The sequence below is a fragment of the Jaculus jaculus genome, chromosome 4 (genome assembly GCF_020740685.1).
Source record: "Jaculus jaculus isolate mJacJac1 chromosome 4, mJacJac1.mat.Y.cur, whole genome shotgun sequence".
NCBI lineage: Eukaryota > Metazoa > Chordata > Mammalia > Rodentia > Dipodidae > Jaculus > Jaculus jaculus.
The window spans coordinates 173385921-173408550 of NC_059105.1; the positions used below are offsets into that span (position 1 = coordinate 173385921).

General features: G+C 39.8%; 1 protein-coding gene across 4 annotated transcripts in view; it reads right to left on the bottom strand.

Moving 5' to 3' along the window:
- Positions 1-22630, bottom strand: part of Cblb (Cbl proto-oncogene B) — a 167267-nt gene that overhangs the window by 44175 nt on the left and 100462 nt on the right. For all 4 annotated transcript variants that reach the window (XM_045146999.1, XM_045146998.1, XM_045146997.1 and 1 more), the window contains exons 6-10: positions 22145-22266; positions 20312-20449; positions 17974-18061; positions 14815-14946; positions 4464-4667 (exon numbers count right to left, since the gene is read on the bottom strand). In XM_045146999.1, coding sequence (XP_045002934.1) covers positions 4464-4667; positions 14815-14946; positions 17974-18061; positions 20312-20449; positions 22145-22266 — 684 coding nt within the window. The remainder of the gene's footprint in view (positions 1-4463; positions 4668-14814; positions 14947-17973; positions 18062-20311; positions 20450-22144; positions 22267-22630) is intronic.

Here is a 22630-nt window from a genome sequence, read left to right on the forward strand (position 1 = left end):
ATCATTCATGTCTTTTTTTTTCCTAAGTAAGATGAAAAATAGCAATAATATATCAAACAACAACAACCCCACAACATGGTGGGCATCTCAAAAATATTTATATTTAGGTGCCGGAGATAGGGCTCAGTAGTTAAGGTGCTTGCCTGCAAAGCCTAAGGATAGGGTTTGATTCTCCAGTACCCACATAAAGCCAGATGCACAAGTGGTGCATGTGTCTGCAGTTAATTTATTTGCAGTGAGTATAGGCCTGGTGGACCCATTCTCTCTCTCAAATAAATAAATAAAATATTTAAAATTTGATATTTTTTAGAGGTACAGCAATACTCAATATTTTAGCGGTCTGAGCTCATGGTACATAATTACAATGTTAACAACTAGTACTTAATACTTGTCATGTGTTAGCACTGTATTAATGGCTGTTCACGCGCTGTCATTTACGGTTGGCCCTGCGAGGTACATGCGGCACACAGAGATCAGAGCCCGACTGGAGTGGTGACTGAGGCCGGATGGCTCAGGGCGCTTCACAACAGTACAGTTAAAACAATGCCCTTGGGCTGGAGAGATGGCTTAGTGGTTAAGCGCTTGCCTGTGAAGCCTAAGGACACTGGTTCGAGGCTCGATTCCCCAGGACCCATGTTAGCCAGATGCACAAGAGGGCGCATAAGTCTGGAGTTCGTTTGCGGTGGCTAGAGGCCCTGGCGAGCCCATTCTCTCTCTCTCTCTCTCTCTCTCTCTCTCTCTCTCTCTCTCTTTGCGTCTTTCTCTCTCTGTCTCCCTCAAATAACTAAATAACAATTAAAAAAATTTTAAAGCGTGCAGAACCTTGCTCAAGCGTCTACAGTGCTGTCAGGCACTACATCAGTTTCTAAGTGACAGTAAGAAGAGACAGCATGTGTTTTCAAGGAGCTGACAGTCTGTTTGAGGATGAGGACTCAAAGCCGAGTGAGGGCAAGAGTGCATGTGAGTGCTTGCGCTATGCTGCATATGCAAATCAGCTTTGAGGAACAGACAACCATGCTTTCCAAGACACCTCCAACAACAGACTGCACTTGGTGAGCTGGCGCTTTTTGGTAAGTATGTGAAGTGCCAGTGCTGTGCGGGAAAAGCTTTAAGAAAACTTGGCAGCAGAATGCGGCTCCAGTGAGGCCTCCAGCTAAACAACCAGGATTACACACAGAAAGGGAACACACTTCTAAAACTACCACAGAGTTCTGCTATCTGGACATACAGACCCTTTCCTGAGAATCAGAAATATTAACGTAAAATTTTCCACACTTACATTAGGAAAAGGAATCATTAGATAATGTACATTTTTAACAGGCAGTGTGGTCCTGATTTCTGGCCACACTTGTTTCATTCTAATACAGTCAGCCATTTATGAAAGTTCATATGACATATGTAATCTGTGCATATGTACCTAGCTACCTGAGTTCTTAGTGTGGTCCTGTGGATGGGCCCTAGGGCTTCACACATGCTGGGCAAATACAGTCAGCCATTTATGAAAGTTCATATGACATCTGTATATCTGTACGTATGTACCTATCTACCTCAGTTCTTATTGTGGTCCTATGGATGGGGCCCAGCCAGGGCTTCATACATGCTAGGCAAATATTCTACCACCAGGCTATATTCCCAGTGTCATTTATTAATATTTTAAACTGCTTGTTGAGAATATAATGTCTAGAACACAGGAATTAATATTGGTTCATTTCCTAGCTGAGTGTACACCAACTAACTTGGTGATCAGTGTGTTTCATGAGGATAACTGCTAATGAATCATTAGGTAGCCCCTTATATATCTTTCTCCTACATGAAGCCAATGCCTGTATCACACAAAAGCAAAGGTTATCTTCCTCTGCTGCTGACTGAGTGACGGAAGAAAGAATGCTGTGGTCTTCTCGCCCATCACTCCTGGACTGTCTCAAGAGGGCTCACGTTGGACGGCTGCACATATGATGGGAATCTGACGGCTCAGGAATTTAGGTGGCAATGCAGATGGGAGCCCACATCACCTTCAGTTAAAATCATAACATACGTAGGAAGGCAACCACCTCTGTGTTGCATGGACTTGTATGTTCTATCTGTTCGCTGTGAAGGTGAGAAGTAAACACACTAACTTATTAAAAGAATCCTCGGCATGCAACCTAAATCTGCAGTTGCCAATCGTGAGACATTCAAGCTGACGGTTATCACCGTGGTAACGGGACATACAATCAGGTGGGTTCTGTATGCTATGACAGAAGCGTATCTAATTCAAATATGGCAATAGGCTCAAGACAGGCAGAAACAATTGCACAATACAGTAATCAATCAGCTCATAAAAGAGGAGGATGACTGACTGAAGTGACAGAAAAAAAGTACTCATTCTGCTGGACACTGACTGACTGACAGTTACTCTTGAGTTCTGAGAAGATGATGTTTTAAAAATTTTTTAAATTACCATGGGTTCTGTACCCACTCCATAACTCAAGTGGATAAAGTTTTCTGGCATGCAATGCTGTATGCATATATATTTAGTCCTCAAACTGGAATGTGAATGAAAAGATGAAGACGTAACAGACATCGTGTGTGCATGTTTGTATGAGCACATGCGTATGTGTTGATCAGTTTACTTTATGTACTTATTATGCGTACATAACCAGTGACGCAGGGTACTGTCCACGGACTTAAGAGTTAGTAGTCCTTTAAATATAATAAATAAACACTTTAGTATAATTGCTGCATGTGCAAACAATGAGTGAAAACATAATTTTGTAGCATTATTTTTCCAATTAAGGAATAATTTATGCTTAAATATGTATTACATTTAGATTTTATTGAAAGTTAAGGGCCAGAGGTTGACAAAATACTGTAGAGGCCATAATCTGCTTAATTGATTACAGACAGATCTGTAGATATAAAAATATGATTCATCACACTTAAAAACAAGTAACTGTAAGATGATCTTTCTAAAATGTGTGACTGCCACTGGAAAGTGCAACACCGACTGCCACGCAAGCTGTCACGTGCCATGAGCCACCCAGGTGTGACTTGTGGGACGGCAGCCTGCGCGTCCGTCACGGGGGAGTAGACGACAGAGGGCTGACGTGGAGCTCTCAGCTCCTGCAGGCGGGCGCTCAGCTGCCTGCGAGAAACAGCACACGCGGCCGGCTGGGCGGGAAGGAGGCCCACCAGGGCACTCTGCTCCCGGTGTGGTACCAGCCTTGCCTCCCCCGTTGGACAGTACTGAGGAAAGGCCCAGCCTCACCTTCACTTAGCAGAAACGGCCAGGACTGCAGCTGTTCCCAAAGTGGCCTATTTAGTGCAAGTGCTTGTGCTTTTCCTCAGGCAGCAAGGTGCACAGAGCCTGGAGAGGCTTGAGCCAACGAACCTCAGCCCCAGCCCGCGCGAACACTGAAAGAACACCATTTAGGAAGAAAACTGCAGTGCCTTTTCCTACACACAAGAAAAACTTAGGTAAAATTAATCGTGTGGAAAACAAAAATAATCCCAGTCCAAAGTACAATGTGAGAATAGCAATGTTGGTGACGTTAACACGTGTTCACACGAAACAGCCTGACGTAAAAGGTGCTAAGAGAATGCTGGGAGAAAGGACAGATGGAAGCTTACTCAAAGCAAAACTTGACACAGCCTTTACACAAGCCTAATTGTGTCTGTGACAACTGTTTTCCTACCGCAGCAACAGATACACAGCGAATGATCTGATGGCGGCTTTCATGTTACTTTCCAAACCCTGGCGACTGTAGCGGAAGCTCTGCAGGTGGAGGGAAAGGCTTTGTGGGCCACGTCGGAACTCTCGTGAGCAGTGCTGTAACTGACCTTCCACGACTGCAAGGGGAAGGCGTGCCCTACCTGCAGACCCTCACACAGCAATCACTCCCGGTGCTGGTTTTTGCAGCACAAAACCTCCCATTATAATTTGAAATTTATTTGTATTTCTATACAGACAGTAGCCTCATATCTGACAGCCCATCCACTCCTCTATTTCTGCCTTCTCTGGTTTGCTGACTATCTCTTGTGAACAGTATGTAGCAGAACTAAGGCGGTCAACGTTCTGAATCAACAATGGAGATGGCACAGCCCACATTATGACATTATGGTGATGCACGGATGAAGGCACTATGGCCCGGAGCGGAGGCGAGGACAGCATTCCTACGAACACAGACTTGTCCGAGACATCTAGACTCAGCAAAGGATGTTTGTCATCAAGTTCAGTCTTACCATGCCTAAATTTATTTAGTTTCTCTCCTGAGTTTTTCTGCACAGAGGTTTATACCAGTCTTGGGTTTTGTTTAATGCTTCATGAACCATCTCACAAGCTCACAATGTTTAAAACCAGTGCAACTACCTCGGACAAACAACTGGATGAGCTCACCCACACTGCGTACACGTTCATCTTATTCTGATTGTGACTAGCCTTTGCCTGACTCCGCACCATCCACACAAGGCCCAGCACTGCTTACCTTCCGGACATTTGCCAGCCGGCTCATCACCAGGGACTCCTCCCGGTCGTCGTCTTCCTCCAAGTCCAGCACCGGCAGGCCGAAGGGATCGGAGAGGCTGCAGCCCCGCGGGCCTTCGTCTCGAGGATCAAAGGGATCCACGATGATGGGCTCCGTCCCTTTTATCTCACAACGACAGAAGGGGCAACCCTGGCCATCCGACTCCTAAACAAAGACCACAAATGTATTGGCTCTTGCTCAAAACAGTCCACAGAAATACCCAGGTTCTACACACAGAAGAGGCCGTGGGAGCTAGAGAGATGGCTTACTGCTTAAGGCACTTGCCTGCAAAGCCTAAGGACCAAAGTTCAATTCCCCAGGACCCACATAAGGCAGATGCACAAGGTGGTGCATGTATCTGGAGTTCCTCTGCAGTGGCTGGAGGCCACAATGCACCTGTTCTCTCTCTCAAATATATAAATAAAATATATACCTTTTAATAGGGGCTATGTATGGGGAATGAGGGAAGAGATATCTGGAAGAGATAATTTGGAGTAAGACAGGAGGTAAAGTAAAATATAATGAAGGTTTAATATTTAACTATACCAAAAAGCAAAATTTCTTTCAGAAGTTTAGTTTGCCAGGGAAATGAGTCCAATTCATTGCCTAAATGTTTACAGAACAAAGTAACTCTTTAATATGACAATGCTAACTGCATATTCTAGAAATAGGATATGTTGGTGAAAAATCATAAAGGTAGAACAATAATAGCAACTATAAAACCTGTATCAAATTCTTTGGAAAGGTTCCTGTACATATTAACCATGGCTAACGTTGTCTGTCCAAATTGCTTAGGTCTTTTAAAGTCTCGTTTTCTAAGAAATTAATAGGAAAATGAACTAAGTGACTAGAAGCAGTAATGCTGAAGGACTGTGAGGGTTTGGCTCTCAAACGCCCCTTTCCAGAGGTCCACGTGCTGCCGCAGCCCGTCAGCCCACGGCACTGCCGCTGGGAGGCGGCCTAACACAGACAGAGTCAGCGTAAGCGGCCCTAGATGGACGTGGGAACTCTTCACCTTCCAGTCTTCCGCTCTCCCTTCACTTTCTGGACAGCCCGGCATGAGCAGCATTGCTCTTCAGCCCACTCCCTCACAAGCTGTTTCATTACAGATCCAACCAATCATGGCTGGAAACCTTTGAAACCATGAACAAAAAAGAAAACATAAAAACCTCTTACTGTAACAAGTGCCTTTATTGCAGGGATGCTGTCCCATGGATAGACAGCTGACTAACATACAGCTTGCCTTTTAATGAAGTTCGTTTGGAATATAACATGGTAAAATATTAAATTTTGCCCCCATATTGAGTTTGTTCAAATCTTGTGAACTTTAAATTTTTGTTGGTTATTATTAGTGGTTTTGTTCAGTCTTTTTATTTTTTTTTTTAATAAATATTTTACTTATTTATTTGCAAACAGAGAGAAAGAGAGAGAGAGAGAGAGAGAGAGAGAGAGAGAGAGAGAGAGAGAGAGAATTTATGTGCCCGGTCCTTCAGTCACTACAAACAAACTCCAGATCCCTGTGATCAGAAGGCACTTTATGCATCTGGCTTTACGTGGGTACTAGGGAGTTGAAGCTGGGTTGTCAGGCTTTGCAGGCAAGTACCTTAACTGCTAAGTGATCTCTCCAGATCAAAATTTATTATTTTATTTATTTGTTTATTTTATCAAGGCAAGGTCTCATTATAGCCTAAGCTGACCAAGGACTCACTCTGTAGTCCCAGGCTGGTCTCAAACTCACAAGGATCCTCCTACCTAAGCCTACAGAGTTCTAGGACAAAAGGCTTGAGTCCGCAAACCTTTGTTCAGTTCAGTCTTCTAAATTCAGTTCTCTACACTAACCGCATTAGGAATTCACTACTGGTAATAAAGAGGGTGAGACAGTTTTCTTAGCCTGCATTCATTTGAATGGTCACTTACAACATTAACTACCTTGTTTTTACATTATGCCCTCAATTTAGTAGTGTATTTTAAAAAGTAAATAACCAAAAAAGTTTTCCATTTTAGGGACAAACAGGATAAAGTGCCATCATGTTAGAGGTTAGACAAGGACACAGAAACTCTGCTGTCCTGAACTCAGGACAGTGCTCCCGGACTTACTGGGAAGCTGAGCTCCCTGCCTTCTCACACTGTGGGCAGCAGACATAGAAGGTCCCTTTCCTCCACCCACCACTACCAGATGTCTACTGTGTGACAGATCCTAGGACTTGTAGTTACTTTTAGTCTCTTCTGTGTGTTCACTGAAGACAACCTTTGCAACGAAAACTGTGAATGAAAGCTCCATAGTCTATGGATGGCCTAATGAAAAAAAAATTGCAATATTTCCTTATCTGCTTTGACATCATTTGAAAACCAAACTTGGAATGACAAATCCTTGAACTAAGGGACTATTAATAAAAAAGCATACAGGCATACCGTCATGTTCAGGCCTAGTGGGCTTTAGTCACATAACCCTGAATTTTATTTGAGCCATAATTTCACATATGCTAAAACTAACAGTTAATTCTGTTTTGGGTAATCTAATTTTGAAATATTTTTTAACATAAATGAAATAATTAGGGAAATTTAAACTTTCCTCTTACCATTTTATAAAAAGAACATTAAATTTAAGAGACTGTTCAATATATAGGGCAAATTTCTTGTTATCATCTAGGCAAAATTCCCTTAATGTAAAAGTTCAGATGTGTCTGTAGTAGGATTTTCTTATACAACTACATGATATTGGGCACTTTAGAAATCCCATTCTTTTGTGTAAGCAGTCAGAGTTCATTTTTCCATGTTTTGAATGCATAAAGATTGTAGGAAAAGCAATACTCAAAAAACCTAAATGGATATTTCATTCTTAAATAGACTGAAACATTATTATGGAAATTTCAAATGTGCACCAAGTGGAGAGGAGAGTTTTATGAGCCTCTACGCGACACTACCCGTCTTCAGCGAGACTGACCCGCCTATGAGCCTCCACGTGACACCACCCGTCTTCAGTGAGACTTTCCCACCTATGAGCCTCCACGTGACACCACCCATCTTCAGTGAGCCTTTCCCACCTATGAGCCTCCACGTGACACCACCCATCTTCAGTGAGACTTTCCCACCTATGAGCCTCCACGTGACACCACCCGTCTTCAGTGAGACTTTCCCACCTGAGTCTCCACGTGACACCACCGTCTTCAGTGAGACTTTCCCACCTATGAGCCTCCACGTGACACCACCCGTCTTCAGTGAGACTTTCCCACCTATGAGCCTCCACGTGACACCACCCGTCTTCACTGAGACTTTCCCACCTATGAGCCTCCACGTGACACCACCCATCTTCAGTGAGCCTTTCCCACCTATGAGCCTCCACGTGACACCACCCGTCTTCAGTGAGACTTTCCCACCTATGAGCCTCCACGTGACACCACCCATCTTCAGTGAGACTTTCCCACCTATGAGCCTCCACGTGACACCACCCATCTTCAGTGAGACTTTCCCACCTATGAGTCTCCACGTGACACTCCCGTCTTCAGTGAGACTTTCCCACCTATGAGCCTCCACGTGACACCACCCGTCTTCAGTGAGATATTCTGCGCTGCTCCTCAAATGGCCTGTTATCCTGCCACACGTACACAACAGTACTGACCTCAGACATTCTTAAGGCAAATATTTGTTTCTTATTTGTGGTATCGAAGTTACAAAATTTCAATGAAGGCAGACATTTGAAGAAATGAAGTAAAAAAAGGTCACAACAGTGATCATTAATTGTTGGTCACCTCTCTGAGACAAATATCCTATTTTCCCAATGAACTGGTAAGGTGGAGTGCCAATAAATGTCTTTAATCATATATACTATTGAAATCAGAACTCAGACTTTCATTCACCACTTTTGTAAATTATCACTTTGGATGTTCCTACATTATTCCTTTAAAACTACCTGAATAGGGACTGGAGCAATGGCTTAGCAGTTAAGGCACTTGCCTGCAAAGCCGAAGGACCGAAATTCTGTCCCCCAGGACCCATATAATCCAGATGCACAGGGGGTTCACACATCTGGAGTTCATCTGCAGCAGCTAAAGACCAGGCGCACCTATTCTTCCTCTCACTCTCTAAAATAAATAAATAATATTAAAAAAAAAACTACCTGAATAAATACACAGGAAAAGTATTCATAGGAAGATTAACTTCTAACAGCAATTCAAAACACTGAAGAACATACTCATTTTTATCTTCGACAGAAGAGTTGAACTCGGTATGGAGTCATGCTTTCCAGCTCAGAAGCACTGAAGCACTTCCTTACTTTCTGCCTTCTAGGGCGACTCATTGGATGGTGCTCCACAGGGCAGGTGTGGAGACACTCAGACTGGCAGACACAGTTGTGATATTCTATGACCAAGTGGAAGCCAATGAAAACTGCAAGCTTTACTAACCAGGGTAGAGTAGAAAAGATGCGCCCAGTGCACTGCTGCTTCAAAAATTTCCTCTGCAAGGTGATGACTGGACTTATTTAGTATTCTATGCAAACTCTGGCATGGTTATTCAATTTACTAAGTAACGCAGATGTTTCAGGAAGAGAGAAGAGCATCTGACACGTCTTTGGGGCCTGACTAATGGGCCATTATGACAGCAAATAAAGATGACCACCAGCAGCCCGCAGCACACTGCCACGGGGCCTTTCTCAGGTTTTCTGTTAATTACACACAATTTAAGTCTCTAATGAATTCCAATTAAACCAAAGTAGGACATCAAGCGAAAAGGCAACGTGGGTGAAGAATGACTTGCTAAAAGTGTGCACATTTTTGAGCACATTATGTTTCACGGTCAAGGTTTAATACTTTCTATTGGATCCTGATTAATTTATCAGAGCTTCTTGGCAGGCATGTGTCCTCTAAAATTATTTTCACATCAGCATGCCCAACGAGAACGAGTGCACAGTAACAAAGACGGAGGAACACCCATCACTTACCCGGAAGGGCATCTAGACACTCATGTAAAGTAGTTACTCGTACTCCCTGCCTCCACAAAACTTCCTGACTTAATTTTAACTTCTTCAGGGTAGGGACAATGTCTGAACGTTCTTCTGAGCTCCCAGAGGTGAATGCAAACACTGAGACACATGGAAAAATCAAGGAGTACTTCCTGAAACAATAAATAAGTGAATGGATCTGAGATCTTGAAATGCCAGGTTTACTTGTGCAAACCAGGTCTGGCAAGGAAAACGGCCCGCTCTTACTGGGGGGCATTTTCTTCCTGAGCTTAACATTGTGATCAGGCCGTGCCTTGCTCTTAGCTACTACACGTAAACCTTGCTCTGAGCTACTTCACGTAAACCTTGCTCTGAGCTACTTCAAGTAAACCTTGCTCTGAGCTACTTCACGTAAACCTTGCTCTGAGCTACTTCACGTAAACCTTGCTCTGAGCTACTTCACGTAAACCTTGCTCTGAGCTACTTCACGTAAACCTTGCTCTGAGCTACTTCAAGTAAACCTTGCTCTGAGCTACTTCACGTAAACCTTGCTCTGAGCTACTTCACGTAAACCTTGCTCTGAGCTACTACACGTAAACCGAGGCCTCTCAGAAGCGGCTTTTCACTCTTCCACAGGACGGACGAGCGGACGGCCCCTTCTGCTACAACCTATGTGGCACACAATGACAAACGACATTCCTAAGGGCAGAGTGAGTGCTGCCACAAGAATTTATTGGGGTGAACAGGCACTGTAGAGTGCATGGACATACTAAAATCACCTCAGGAAAACTGGGCTTAAGGAAAGAATATAGCTGCCTTACCTGGATTGCTACACGAAGTGAAAGGCTAACACTGACGGCTACTCATCTGACCACTAAATATGTGCCTCAAGGACTTGCACGTAGAGAACTTCTGACTGTCCCCAGACGTTCAGGTCACTTTGCTCCCCATGTTGAGGTGAAAAACTCAACTGCCACCTGCCAGTCTACCTCTTCATCCATCTGGACCTGCTGTCCACCAGAGCGTCCATGCATCAGCATGAGGTCTTGCCTTCCACGTCCCCTCACCTTGCACCGCAGCTCAGCTCTGACCCTGCAGCCTGACTCCAAGGCCAGGAACCCACACAGGCAGCGGCCTCTGCGGTCTCTTCCGCAGCCTGGTTGGGTCTGTGATCTTATCAGTGCAGAGACTTGTATTTCTATCAACTTTCTGGCTCTGGCTTCTCAAGCTTTTCTAAAGTGCCTGTTTAAACTTTTGTAATCATTCTGCAACCTGTTTATGGATATAGAGAAATATACTGACATTGTGATGTACAAAGTAAGATTTGAGAGTTAACACTGGTAACTAAGAACAGAATAAATCAGGAAAAGCTATCAAGGAAGAGGGAGTAGCTGGCAGCTTGCTGCCAATGAAACCACTGTACCTTACAAACTCATTACTATTCAACACATTCTGACATGTGGAAAAACAGAAGCACATCCATCAATGTTTCTGTCATAGTGTATGCACGGCATTTAACTGTTTTACTTTTTCTCTGATGAAATTACAATCACATCAAACAAAACCACTGATTTTAAAGCTAGAAAATATAGACTGTACACTAGCCATTTTTTTGAATAAAGGGAGAGTCAAAAAGGAGAGACAAATGTGACTGCATGTCCTCGATTCCAGAGCCCAAGCATTGAGAACATTTGCCACTACATCTGCACGTTTGTATGTAGACCCAAGGAAGAATGCTCCAGACCTGCGGTGCTAACATTCACATGAGACAATGAATTAGACTAGGCCCACTGAACTTCTGCTCAGGCTACATGGACACAGTTCTTTGAATGTCTGATATTTTTCAACTCTCATTTTTTTTTTTTTAACTGGATCAACTTTATAAGGATTTTACTTTGAGGACATTTTTCAGTTACATGTTGAAGTGACCACAAAGTGCTTTGATCTAGGCAATGACAAAAGCCTTTCCAAACAGACTTGCTGGCTGACAGAAGCCACAGTATGCAAAAGTTGTCCATAGATATGGAGAAGCTAGGTCATTCAAATAGAAATGTTCAAAAGATGAAGATTCCCAACAAGATCCCACTGAAATACATGGACCACATTCATGTAGGGAAAAGGAAAGCTGGGATCAGGATTAATGTAAAAATAGCAACAAATTGAAGCTCATTTTCACTGCTTGCCTGTATCAGTAGCACTGAGACAACAGAAGTAACACAGAGACAGAGGTCTCTGAAAGGTCACAGAATCAGGAGAAAACTGGATAGACATAACAAGAATTTTCAAAACTGATCTAGAAGGCTGTCTTTTCACAGACTGGAGAGATGACTCGGTGGTTAAGACACTTACCTGCCATGTCTAACAACTCACATAAAGCCAGAAGCACAAAGTGGCACATGCATCTAACATTTGTTTGCAGAAGCTGGAGGTTCTGGATTTCTCATTCTACTCTCTCTCTCTCTTTGCTTGCAAATAAATAAGTATTTTAAAAACATTGTATTTTCATTTATTATGATCTTATACTCTGTGGATTCCTTTTACTAATCACCACCATGTACCTATTACATTACAGAAAAAGATGTCAAATCAGTACAACAACCCACATTCTAGAAGACTAACGGATCTACATGTAAGCATTTACATTATACTCAGGGAGGATCTTAGCATATACAAATTGTCTAGAGATTTATCGGAACAGTTATGTTGTGGGGAGCCATCAAATTTAATACCAAAAACAAAACTTTTATGGGGCTAGAGAGATTGCTTACTGGTTAACGTGCTTGCCTGTTAAACCTAAGTGCCACGTTCACCTTTCCAGGTCCCATGTAAGCCAGACACACAAGGTGATGCAAGAACAAGGTCGCACATGCCCAACAGGTGGCACACACTGCTGGAGTTCAACTGCAGTGGCTGGGGGCCCTGGTGTGCCAATTCTCTCCTCTCTCTCTCTCTTTCACTCACTCTCAAAAAAAAAGATAAAAATTTTACATACTTTAATTAATCACATAAATGATAAAATTAGCATAACATCATGCACTAGTGGCCTAAGTGAGGCTTAATATGACTTGTTATTTAAAACTCCTGAATACTTCAAAATTTATTTTTTCTTACAAATTTACTTATTAAACTATTTTGTTACTATTATATCATATTGCTTCTGTTAAAATGTTTATCCTACCTTTATTTTTAATGGTTTGGTAACTTATATATTCCTTCCATTTCTAAAAGGAAAGCCAAAAAGGACTTTGGCATAGAAAGAGAAATAGAAATGTTAGAAATTTACAAATACAACTGAGCATACATACATATAAGATTGCAACATTAATACAAAAATCATGAAAGTAATCTAGGAGTGATGTGCAACTAGTAAAGGAACTGGACCATTCAGAGACGGCAAACTAACATACTTCAAGGACCCGGAGGAGACTTAAAGGACAACGTATCAATAATATAGCAGGAAGAAATGGAAAGTAATCTGACGCCTTTTACATGAGACCTTTTACACACTGTTAACAAAATTCACATATGAAACATACAGCACAGGCTCAGAAGTGGAACACGATCCCTTGTGTTGCATAAGTACATAGAATAAACAAGCTTTCTTGTTTTCCATTCAACCATACTCTAACTCTCCCTGGGCTAAACACTACTTTGTATAATACTTTAAATATTTTCACTAATTCAGTGATTCTGCCAAACGAATAACTTACATAGTTTAACCCACTAACCCTCTAAGCAGTAGGGGCAGCCCTGGGGTAAGCCTGTGAATTTCTGTTAGAGGTAAGAAGTCTACACATGCACTCTCCAGGACTGAAGGACAGATACAGCCAGCTGAAACCCGCATGTCCTGTACAGAGACATGGTGTTCAGGGAGTGTGTGCAGGCCTAAATGTATGCATTTTGTTAGCAAAAAAACGCCAGCTTGAATTTTCTTTGCACCTGGGAGAACCGTGTTAGCAGGCGAAGGCCTGGGTCCATCCAGGAAGGGCCACTGCCATGTGGCCTCTGCTTGGGTTCACCCTCATCCTGGAGTTCTGACTAAGGATCAGGTGACGCGGGCCTGAGGCCCTCCCAGCCAGCCACTGAGTGAGAGATGCTTGCTGTCAGGAAACTAAAAACACACTTGAACACAGACCACTTTGTCTCCTGCATGTTGAAATATAGTGGAAGTTGTATTTAAAACGAGATTGCTCTTTACAGAATGATTCTTGTTAACTCCATCAACAAAATAAAGAGCAGGAAGGAAATCGGGGCCGAGATAACAAGAACATGGAAGGTAAAATGTAAAGCCAGTGCATGTGAATGGAAGCCGGAGGAGGGATGCTGAGGAAACAAAGATGTCTGATGTCAAAAACGCTTCTGAGACCTAAACTACATGCAGATGTTTTTCTAGATCATTCTCTTTTTTCTTGCACATTTTACAGTTGCTCCAAGGAAAGGGGGTCTTTTGTAAAGACTGTGGAAATCATGTTTCATACCCAGTGATGTCGATGGGCACCCCTGCGCTCTGATGCTACTCCACCTAGCCAAGAACCTCTCGGCCCAGCCTCAGTCACAGGACAGGTGCGGGGGGGAGGGGATCAAGCAGAGACAGGAAAGTGGTTTACCCATTTAATTATTTGCTTTCTAAATTCTACCAGCATATCATTAGCTTTGCCACAGTCAGGTTAAACTGCAATTTCCAAGGAGCTTGATCAAATATTCTTGAAATCTGCCAAATAATCAACATAGGAATTCTATCTATCCACCATTCTGAATCCCAAACTTTCAGTTCAGATAGAGCACTACAAAATCGTCCTTGTGGAAAACCACTTCATGCTACACCTTATTACAACACATCAGTCAATCTGCACTCACTGAACACCTGCCTACAGAAAGTTGTGTAACTTAAATTTAGCATCGGAAAATTTGAAGTATTACTTATTTCACTAAAAACCATGCTCAAGATATTTTTCTCTGATTCACCTATTTTATTCCTAAAGCAACTACAGACCATGTGAGACAGGAAAGGCATCTAAGGAGAAAAGAGATTTGGTTGAAAGACTTTTCTACTCTAGTTCACTGTTTTTTCAGAATCTGACCACAAGCACAAGCTTACTGACAGAATGCGCTCAACTGGTCTCTGTGTCATCTGAAATTAATAAATTAATGGTGTAGAGCAGAGATACTTATAACTAACATAAAATTAAGGGATATATGAAAACATAGAAAACACAGCAAAGAATAACTTATCTAAACTTCAAATAGATGTCTCACCATTTCAAACAAAGCACTTGTATCACTTCCTGAGACTTTAAGGCAAAGAAGAGCAGAGGAGAGGTGTGAAAGGGGGTGTATGGAGCATTCTCACTGCGGTTGAAACCCCGGCTGTACCTGCCACGCAGTAAGACAAGAGGTGCACATCAAATGCCCACAAGGTTCAATCTTGACGTCCTTGTCATTCTCTGCACAGATCTTACAGAGCTGAAATGTGGAGCCCATTTCACAATACAGTTCATATTGTTCCTGGAAATAAATGGGGAGGATGCAATGTTAATACACTGCAAGCATGGTGTATTAATATCAAATTTCCTCAAATATTTCACAGTTGACACTACCAGAATTGTGTTACCACTGAAGACGTGCTTTAAGTTGACAATCACAATTTGGTCTACAATAGCAATATTTACAACAAATAAACACTTGCCATCAATTCTAAAAGCTGTTAACTTTGTGGAGTTTTTTTAATGTTTCATACTGTTCCCTGAAGAAGGGATTTGCTTCAACAGTCAGTGATTCAAAAATTGAAGCATATGACTTTAAAACAGCAATATAAATAATTCGTCTTTGTAAATACCATATGCTCATGTCATTTCACTGTCAAATGGAAATAACACTCTATTTATTTTTTCTGAGCATAAAAGAAAGTTGCCATTTCTGAATTACCCGCACCGACCATGCTCTCTGTGACCTAGAACCCTAAACCATCAGATACACAGAACTGAAGAAAATGCTTGAGTCATAATTACTTTTACCAAATTTGAAATAATTTCTCTTAACACTAAGGTTCAGCAACTAAAAATTGGTCCATTAAGTTACAGTCTTTGGGGCTAGAAAGATGGCTCAGCAGGTAAAGGTACTTGCTTACAAAACCTGCTGCCTATAGGATCGATTCCCCAGAGGCCAGGCCGAGCCAGATGCACAAAGCGGTGCATCCATCAGAAGTTCACTGCCCCAGGCCTACCCATCCTTTTGCTTTCCCTGACAATAAATATTTTTTAAAAATGAAAAAAAAAAATGGGGCTGGAGAGATGACTTAGCAATTAAAGGGCTTGCCTCAAAGCCAAAGGACCCAGGTTTGATTCCCCAGGACCCACGCAAGGCCAGGTACACAAGGTGGTGCATGGATCTGAAGTCCCTTTGCAGTGGCTGGAGGCTGTGACATACCCATTCTCTCTCTCTCTCTGTCTTTCTCTTTTCCTCTTTTTATCTCAAATAAACAAATAAAATATAATAAAATAAAATAGTCAATTATTTTAATTTATGAACTTTATAAGCTTAGAATCTTGGGCACAGTAAAATTTTCAAATAATGAAAAGTATTTTGTTAGAATATACAAATTGAAAAATGTAAAGAAAACATTTTAAAAGTTGTTTATAAGGGCTGCAAAGAGAAGAAATTATGAAATCAATTTGAATGAAGCAACGTCTTAGTATAAAGTCTATAAATACCTAGGCTTAAGCAGGATGAAACTCTATAGGCTGCTGAAAGATATACAAATACTACTATATTAAACACAATTAGGTACACATGAATAGCAAACACATACGCAAACATCATCGATGATGTTATGTCAGTACTGCACAATGTCTACGGGGTGAATGAAGAAAACATGAGAATTACACCAAGATGGAAAAGGTTCTGAAGTAATAAAAAGTTAAATGATAAATTATTGATAAACAAAAACTAATAAATAAGCACTAACATTGATTATAACCATTCACACATATGTGCAGTTACACCCACTATAATGAACCAATGTTGCCAGTGCAGAACTTACTGGATGTACATGAGCAGTAAATAGACCTTACCATAATCAAGGCTGGTTTATTGTACACTAACTCCTTTATTTATTTATCTATTTTTTAAGACTGGAGATCATACTCAAAGCCTTGCATATCCTTGGCAGGCACTTTTCAGCTGAGTTACAGCCCCAATCAAAAGTTTACTTTTTAAAAATTTGTTGATTTTTAATGTTTTTATTTATTTTTTAATTTATTTATTTGAGAGAGATGAAGTGAGGAAAGGAGTGAAGAAGGATATGTCAGGCCCTTTAGCTACTATAAACAAACTCCAGACTCATGGGCCACCTTGTGTATCTGGCTTATGTGGATCCTGGGGAATTGAACCTGAGTCCTTTGGCTTCAAGGGCAAATGCCTTAACTGCTAAGCATCTCTCCAACCTGAAAGTTTATTTCTCAAATAATGTCTTACAAAGGGTTAATATATACTATTTCAATAGAATTTTTTATATGTATTAGGAAACACTGTAAAATTACCATATAACTTTCAAAACACCACCAATATATTAACTTATAATAGCTATGTACCAATTGTACACATGTTGATTTACTTCATAGCATCAAGACCACAGGGACTTAAACCTAGAGAATTACCAAAAACTTCTATAATCACTCTCTGGTATGTTTTTACCCCTGAACTATCATACAGAATAGCTAGTAAAATAAAATGTTCAAGTTCCTCCTTCACTTTCTCCCTGGTTCTCAAATCCTTTCTCAAACACAATTACCAGGTGGGTAATTTTTGCATTGTTTACTCATTAAGTCCATATACAGTACCTTATTTTCTTCAATTTGACTTATATAACTTTACAAAATGAAACGTTACTTAACAAGATTTTATAGAGAACAAACAGTATGCAGAGAATCCTATGAAAGTGTATAGAAGAGCCTGCCTCCTATTCATGGCTCACGCCAACACTGGGAGCTTGGTGTTGCGTATTTCACCTACTGATGCACATTGTAAAATTTCGCTTTTAGTAACACTGTGACAACAAATATCCTGTTGGGCAATCCCAGTGTACAGGAATAGTGGTACCTGCATGACATTTATTGTCAAAAGATGTTTTCATTTAGAAATGATCTATGATCTATTCATGATCTATGAAACTGCCAACCTGGGCTTAGGAAAATATAATTATTATCTTCAATATTATTCAATAACCCAGTAGGCTCTAAATGACATAAAACTAGTCATTTTATGAATTTATCCCCTTCATATCTATTTGTATACATATAGATTTAATTATATCTATTTAAATTTCAATATTATATTATAAGCATGAGCATTAACAACAGAAAATTTTAAAAATATAAGATTATACAGCTTATTTATTCACTTACAATCCCTGAAGTTATCATTCATACCAAATACTTATGCACATTGTAGAACCAGTATTAGTAAAAGTTCTGATTTTCATGCCAGAGGTAGTTTACACATTTATTGATGATATTTTTCAGACTTTATTCTTACCTGTGTAACTTTTATATGATCATGGGGTGTAGGTTCACATAAGCCAGTTAAATCAGGATTATAACTTCGCCCATCAGGGTAAAGATAACTGAATATGAATAGAAACTTTATTATCCTAAACATACAAATTTAATTATAACTGTATTCATTTAATCAAGCTCTTAAACACACATACGTTGCCTCTGGCTATTATAAATCAAGAACGTTTTCATTTGTTGCTTTCATAATGAGAAGTACACAAAATGAACTTGTACACTATAAAACCATTTTCAATTATTACCTTTAATATATATATGCCTTGTAACAATAAAACCTTAAATACCTGGTATACTATGGTCTCAACTAAAACTCTTTGAATCCATTTCTATCTATAGATATCACAACTTTCCTCTGACATACAGGTGAGGATAGCTGCATAATTTTATGCCACATTCAATATCACATGGAGAGAAAATAAAAGCTAACTTTCCCACAAACATTCCCACTTTTGTGATTTCTTTTTCAACATCACTCAGTCTCTTTTGACTCAGTTTCTACTCATCTTAATATATACATATGTGTACAACATTCCTTGGTGTACACATTGTACATAAAACATTTAAAATAAAAATGTTATAATTTGATTTTTCATTGAGTTCAATAAAATTAGAAACACAGAATGCTCTGCAAATACAAAACTCTATTGAGAGAAAAGAAATCTGAGCTAAAGTTACAATAATGATTACATCAAACAGGAATGTTTCACCATTCTAAAAAATATTGAAAATCAAATGTCATATATAAATAAATGTCATGTTAAGTAAAACATAATTGCAATGCTATTGTTGATGTAAGTTATGAGTAATTCTGTTTAATAACTTTCTTATGCAACAAGAGTAGGTATAAAAATTTTAAAATAATACAATAATGAGTACTTTAAAGAGAAAAAAACCTTTAAAGAACTCTGAAATAATAAAAAGTACTTATCATTAAATGAAGACTCTCAAACTAATATTTTTAAAAAAGGAACAAAAGTGGGTAATTTTCTTTTTATAGCCTAAAATGACTACTAAAAGGGTTATTATGCAATGTTTTAATGTTTGAAATGCACAGAAAGTCTAGAAATATTCAGACCTGGAAAGGTACAAAAGTGAAAGAAAAGCATGCCATAAGAAGGCTGAAATATTTAACGCTTCAAGAGCAATCTGGTGACCCTGCCATCAATAATCCTAAAACACTGCAAAAGGAGAAGGCTATCCTGTGGACTACTAAACCTGTCTTTTATGCCACACAATGCTGCATCAGCCATGAGTAAAATCAGCTGGTCGTGATCATTGTTTGATCAAATGCTTTCCCGTGGCTTTAATGATCTTAAGAAAAATCCTTCAAAATATAGACAATGAAAGTTATTATATCCTAATCCATTGTTGAAGTTTAAATTTAACTTGTGATTACTCAGTGTGTGTGCATATGCACAGGACTGCAAGAAGGTTTGTTATACTATTGAAAATAACTTGTTATTTTTATTGGCTTTTCAAAAGTAGAAGGTATAATAACAATAATACCAAAAATTCAAAACTATTTGATGTACAGATTTTCCCAATTACAGTTTTTTTTTTTTTTTTTCCCCTTTGGAGGTATGATCTCAGGCTGAGCTGGAATTCACTATGTAGTCTCAGGATGGCCTCAAACTCACAGTGATCCTCCTACCTCTGCCTCCTGAGTGCTGGGATTAAAGGTGTGTACCAACACATCCAGCTTGACTACACTTAAAAAGAAGAACCAGATGTATTTATTATGACAGGCCTCAAAGACTAGACTTTGAGGGCAGAAGAGATTACTAATCTAAGGGAAAAAATTTATTTAAAAATTTCAACTAAGAACAGTTTGGGATAAATCGAATTGAGCGATCATAATATAATTTTGGAATGTGGATTCGTTACTAACACGAGAAAAGGTCTACAAAAAGGAAAAGAAAGCTGTGGAGGGGAGGGGATAAGGAGGAGGAAAAATGAGGACCATCACCCAGAACAAAGGATCATAAGAATTTAGCTTAATAGGAGGAAACAGAGGTCCATTATTTTAAGAGAAATAACTTTAGTCTACACTCGTCTATTATAAAGAACTTTCAAGTCTCTACATTTCCTAGAAGGGGAACAAGTTCAAGATATAATTTGATATTAGAATGTGTTTGCTCTAACATGATTATGATGCTGTAAACTGATGAACAATGAGAATGAAGGAACATCTTTTTCTTGACTTGGGGGTAAAATTACACTATCGGCTCATCAACTGCACTATTGCTAAGCAGTCTTCCCGACTTTTCAAACCAGCGTCACTTGGCTCTTGGCATACTTACAAGCCTTCCCTGCTGCCATCAATCAGGGCTTGGAATAAGGGCTTGTTATGAGGTATGGTCTGTAAGATATTCCCGTCCCCAGTCACATAGCCAATGGCCCACTGTCCCAGCCGGGTGCAGCTTAACCGGAAAATGTAGCTAGAAAATGTAAGAAAGATGTTCAATCCTATTCCAAATGCACACCAACCACCAAACATCTGCTACTGTTTCTTATCTTTTAAAGCAAAAGATTAACCAGAGTCATGTAGAATTCCTGATAGAAACTTCTATTTTTTACCACAATTTAGCACCACTATGCTTCTGTTTATTGGTCTGTGAAAGAAACACTGGTAATAATCTTTGTTCATTTAAATATCTCCAGTTTTATAAGAATATAAGTGAGGCTGTAAACCACCAAGTGATTTACTGTCATTATCTTTAGGAATATTCTGAATGAAACTGTGTCTCTTAAGATGTGCCTATGACATGAATCATTTTTGAAGAGTAAAAGTTAAATAAATCACTAAAAAATAAAGTTGTCCACCAGAAATGAAACCAGTTTCCACTGTAGAACTCAAACTACTACTTTACAATTTATATATTGAAAGTATATAGTTTTAGACATATAATTTGTATATGTTTCCTTTAAAACATTTCATTCTTAAGTAATTCTCAAAAGAGTTAAATGATATTTTTTACCAAACAAGCTCAGTAAGTGCATATTACCACCTACCCTGTCAGATGATATCTTATAATAGGAAGCCAAAATGATTTTAAAAACTAGCAATTTCGATGAATGATAAACCTATGAAAATTAATCCCTAATGAAGGAAAGTACTAACATTCATCAGTTCATAATGATTTGTTTATGTACCTATTGGTTTCAGTTTAGATAGTCCTTAATATAAATGACTTATACTCAAGAGATCCTGATGGGGGAATCCTGACCTATGAGATACTAGTTTTCTTAATCAGAGTTAAAAGGAGTGTTTTCACCCAGACTAATGGTTATTACACTCTAAAGAGTGCCAAGACAATTAAGAACTGTGACTTGGAGAAGCATGTATGCAGTAGAATGCTCATAATATAATCCTTCCCAGAAGAGAACGCAAAGCCGCTCTGGGTGTAGGACGATTCATGAGAACTTGCACAATCTGACACTAACGTGAAAAGGTAATTACAAACTGCATGTATAATATTTAAAAGCAGTTCCATATTTATTCACTTATCAATAACAGTGAATGCTGAAGAGCACGTTTGTGAAATAACTCTGGATTTAATGAACATCCTTTTCTGGTTTTGGAAACAGTGCTTTACTATGGTGTTTCTACAATTCCTTATTAAAGAGGAAGTTCACAACATTCACACAGGTAAGTGTACTAACAATTTGGTGAGAAACACATGCGACTTTAACATGCCTTTCCTCATGCAATGTCGTGCCTCAGTTGCGTCTGTTCTGCATGAACTTGTCATGTGCGGTGGCATGCTGTTGCTCACCTCACGCGCTTACCTAAGGACTGAACTCTGGGCCTCGCTTCTTTAACTCACACTCCCTGGGACTCCCTTCCTTAGGAAATAAATCACACTTGATCCACCTCCCCTTCCTTAAAAGTGAACTCACTTGCTGCATCTCTTCTTTCTTACAATTCAAGTTCAAATTACATGGTAGCACATCCCTTCTCACTTCATAAGAGTACACTTCTCAAGTAAAAAAAAAAAACAAACAAACACAATAACCCCTTGATCTATTAGCTTTCCCACCCTTCCCCACCTGTAGTGGGTGCTTTCAATTCACTGAGAAATGAACCACAGAGGAGCTCTTCATGCACATCCTCCACGCTACTCAAGTCTTACCTTCCGGGTTTGGTGCTGTATTTCTGTAGCCGTGCTTTCACTTCATCATATGTCAGAAATGCCATGTAACCTGGGTGTGTTACAGCTAGGAAATTCCAATTCCGTAAAATAGAGCCCCAAGGCTAAACAGACACAAATGGGAAGAAATTACCTGGGGGATATCAACTAGCGATTTCAGACCAACCCCATTATTTCGGACTTAATTAAATCCACCTGGATATTCTTAAAGTTACTGTGACTACAGTATATGTGGCTTACGTTAATCTTTGTTGACTAACAGCTAATGCAACAACTTGTTCATTTTTAGAGAAATGTGATTTGACAGAAAGCAGATGTCGGAGGAATAGAATATAGACAGCAGAAGCCAAGCAACCACAACAGTCTCTTCTCAAGAAAGCACTTGTGGTTGCTTTAGAACAGTCAGCTGCTCTACTCCATATGAAAAACAATGACCTTGGGAAGGGCCTTAAAGGGTCTGACACCATC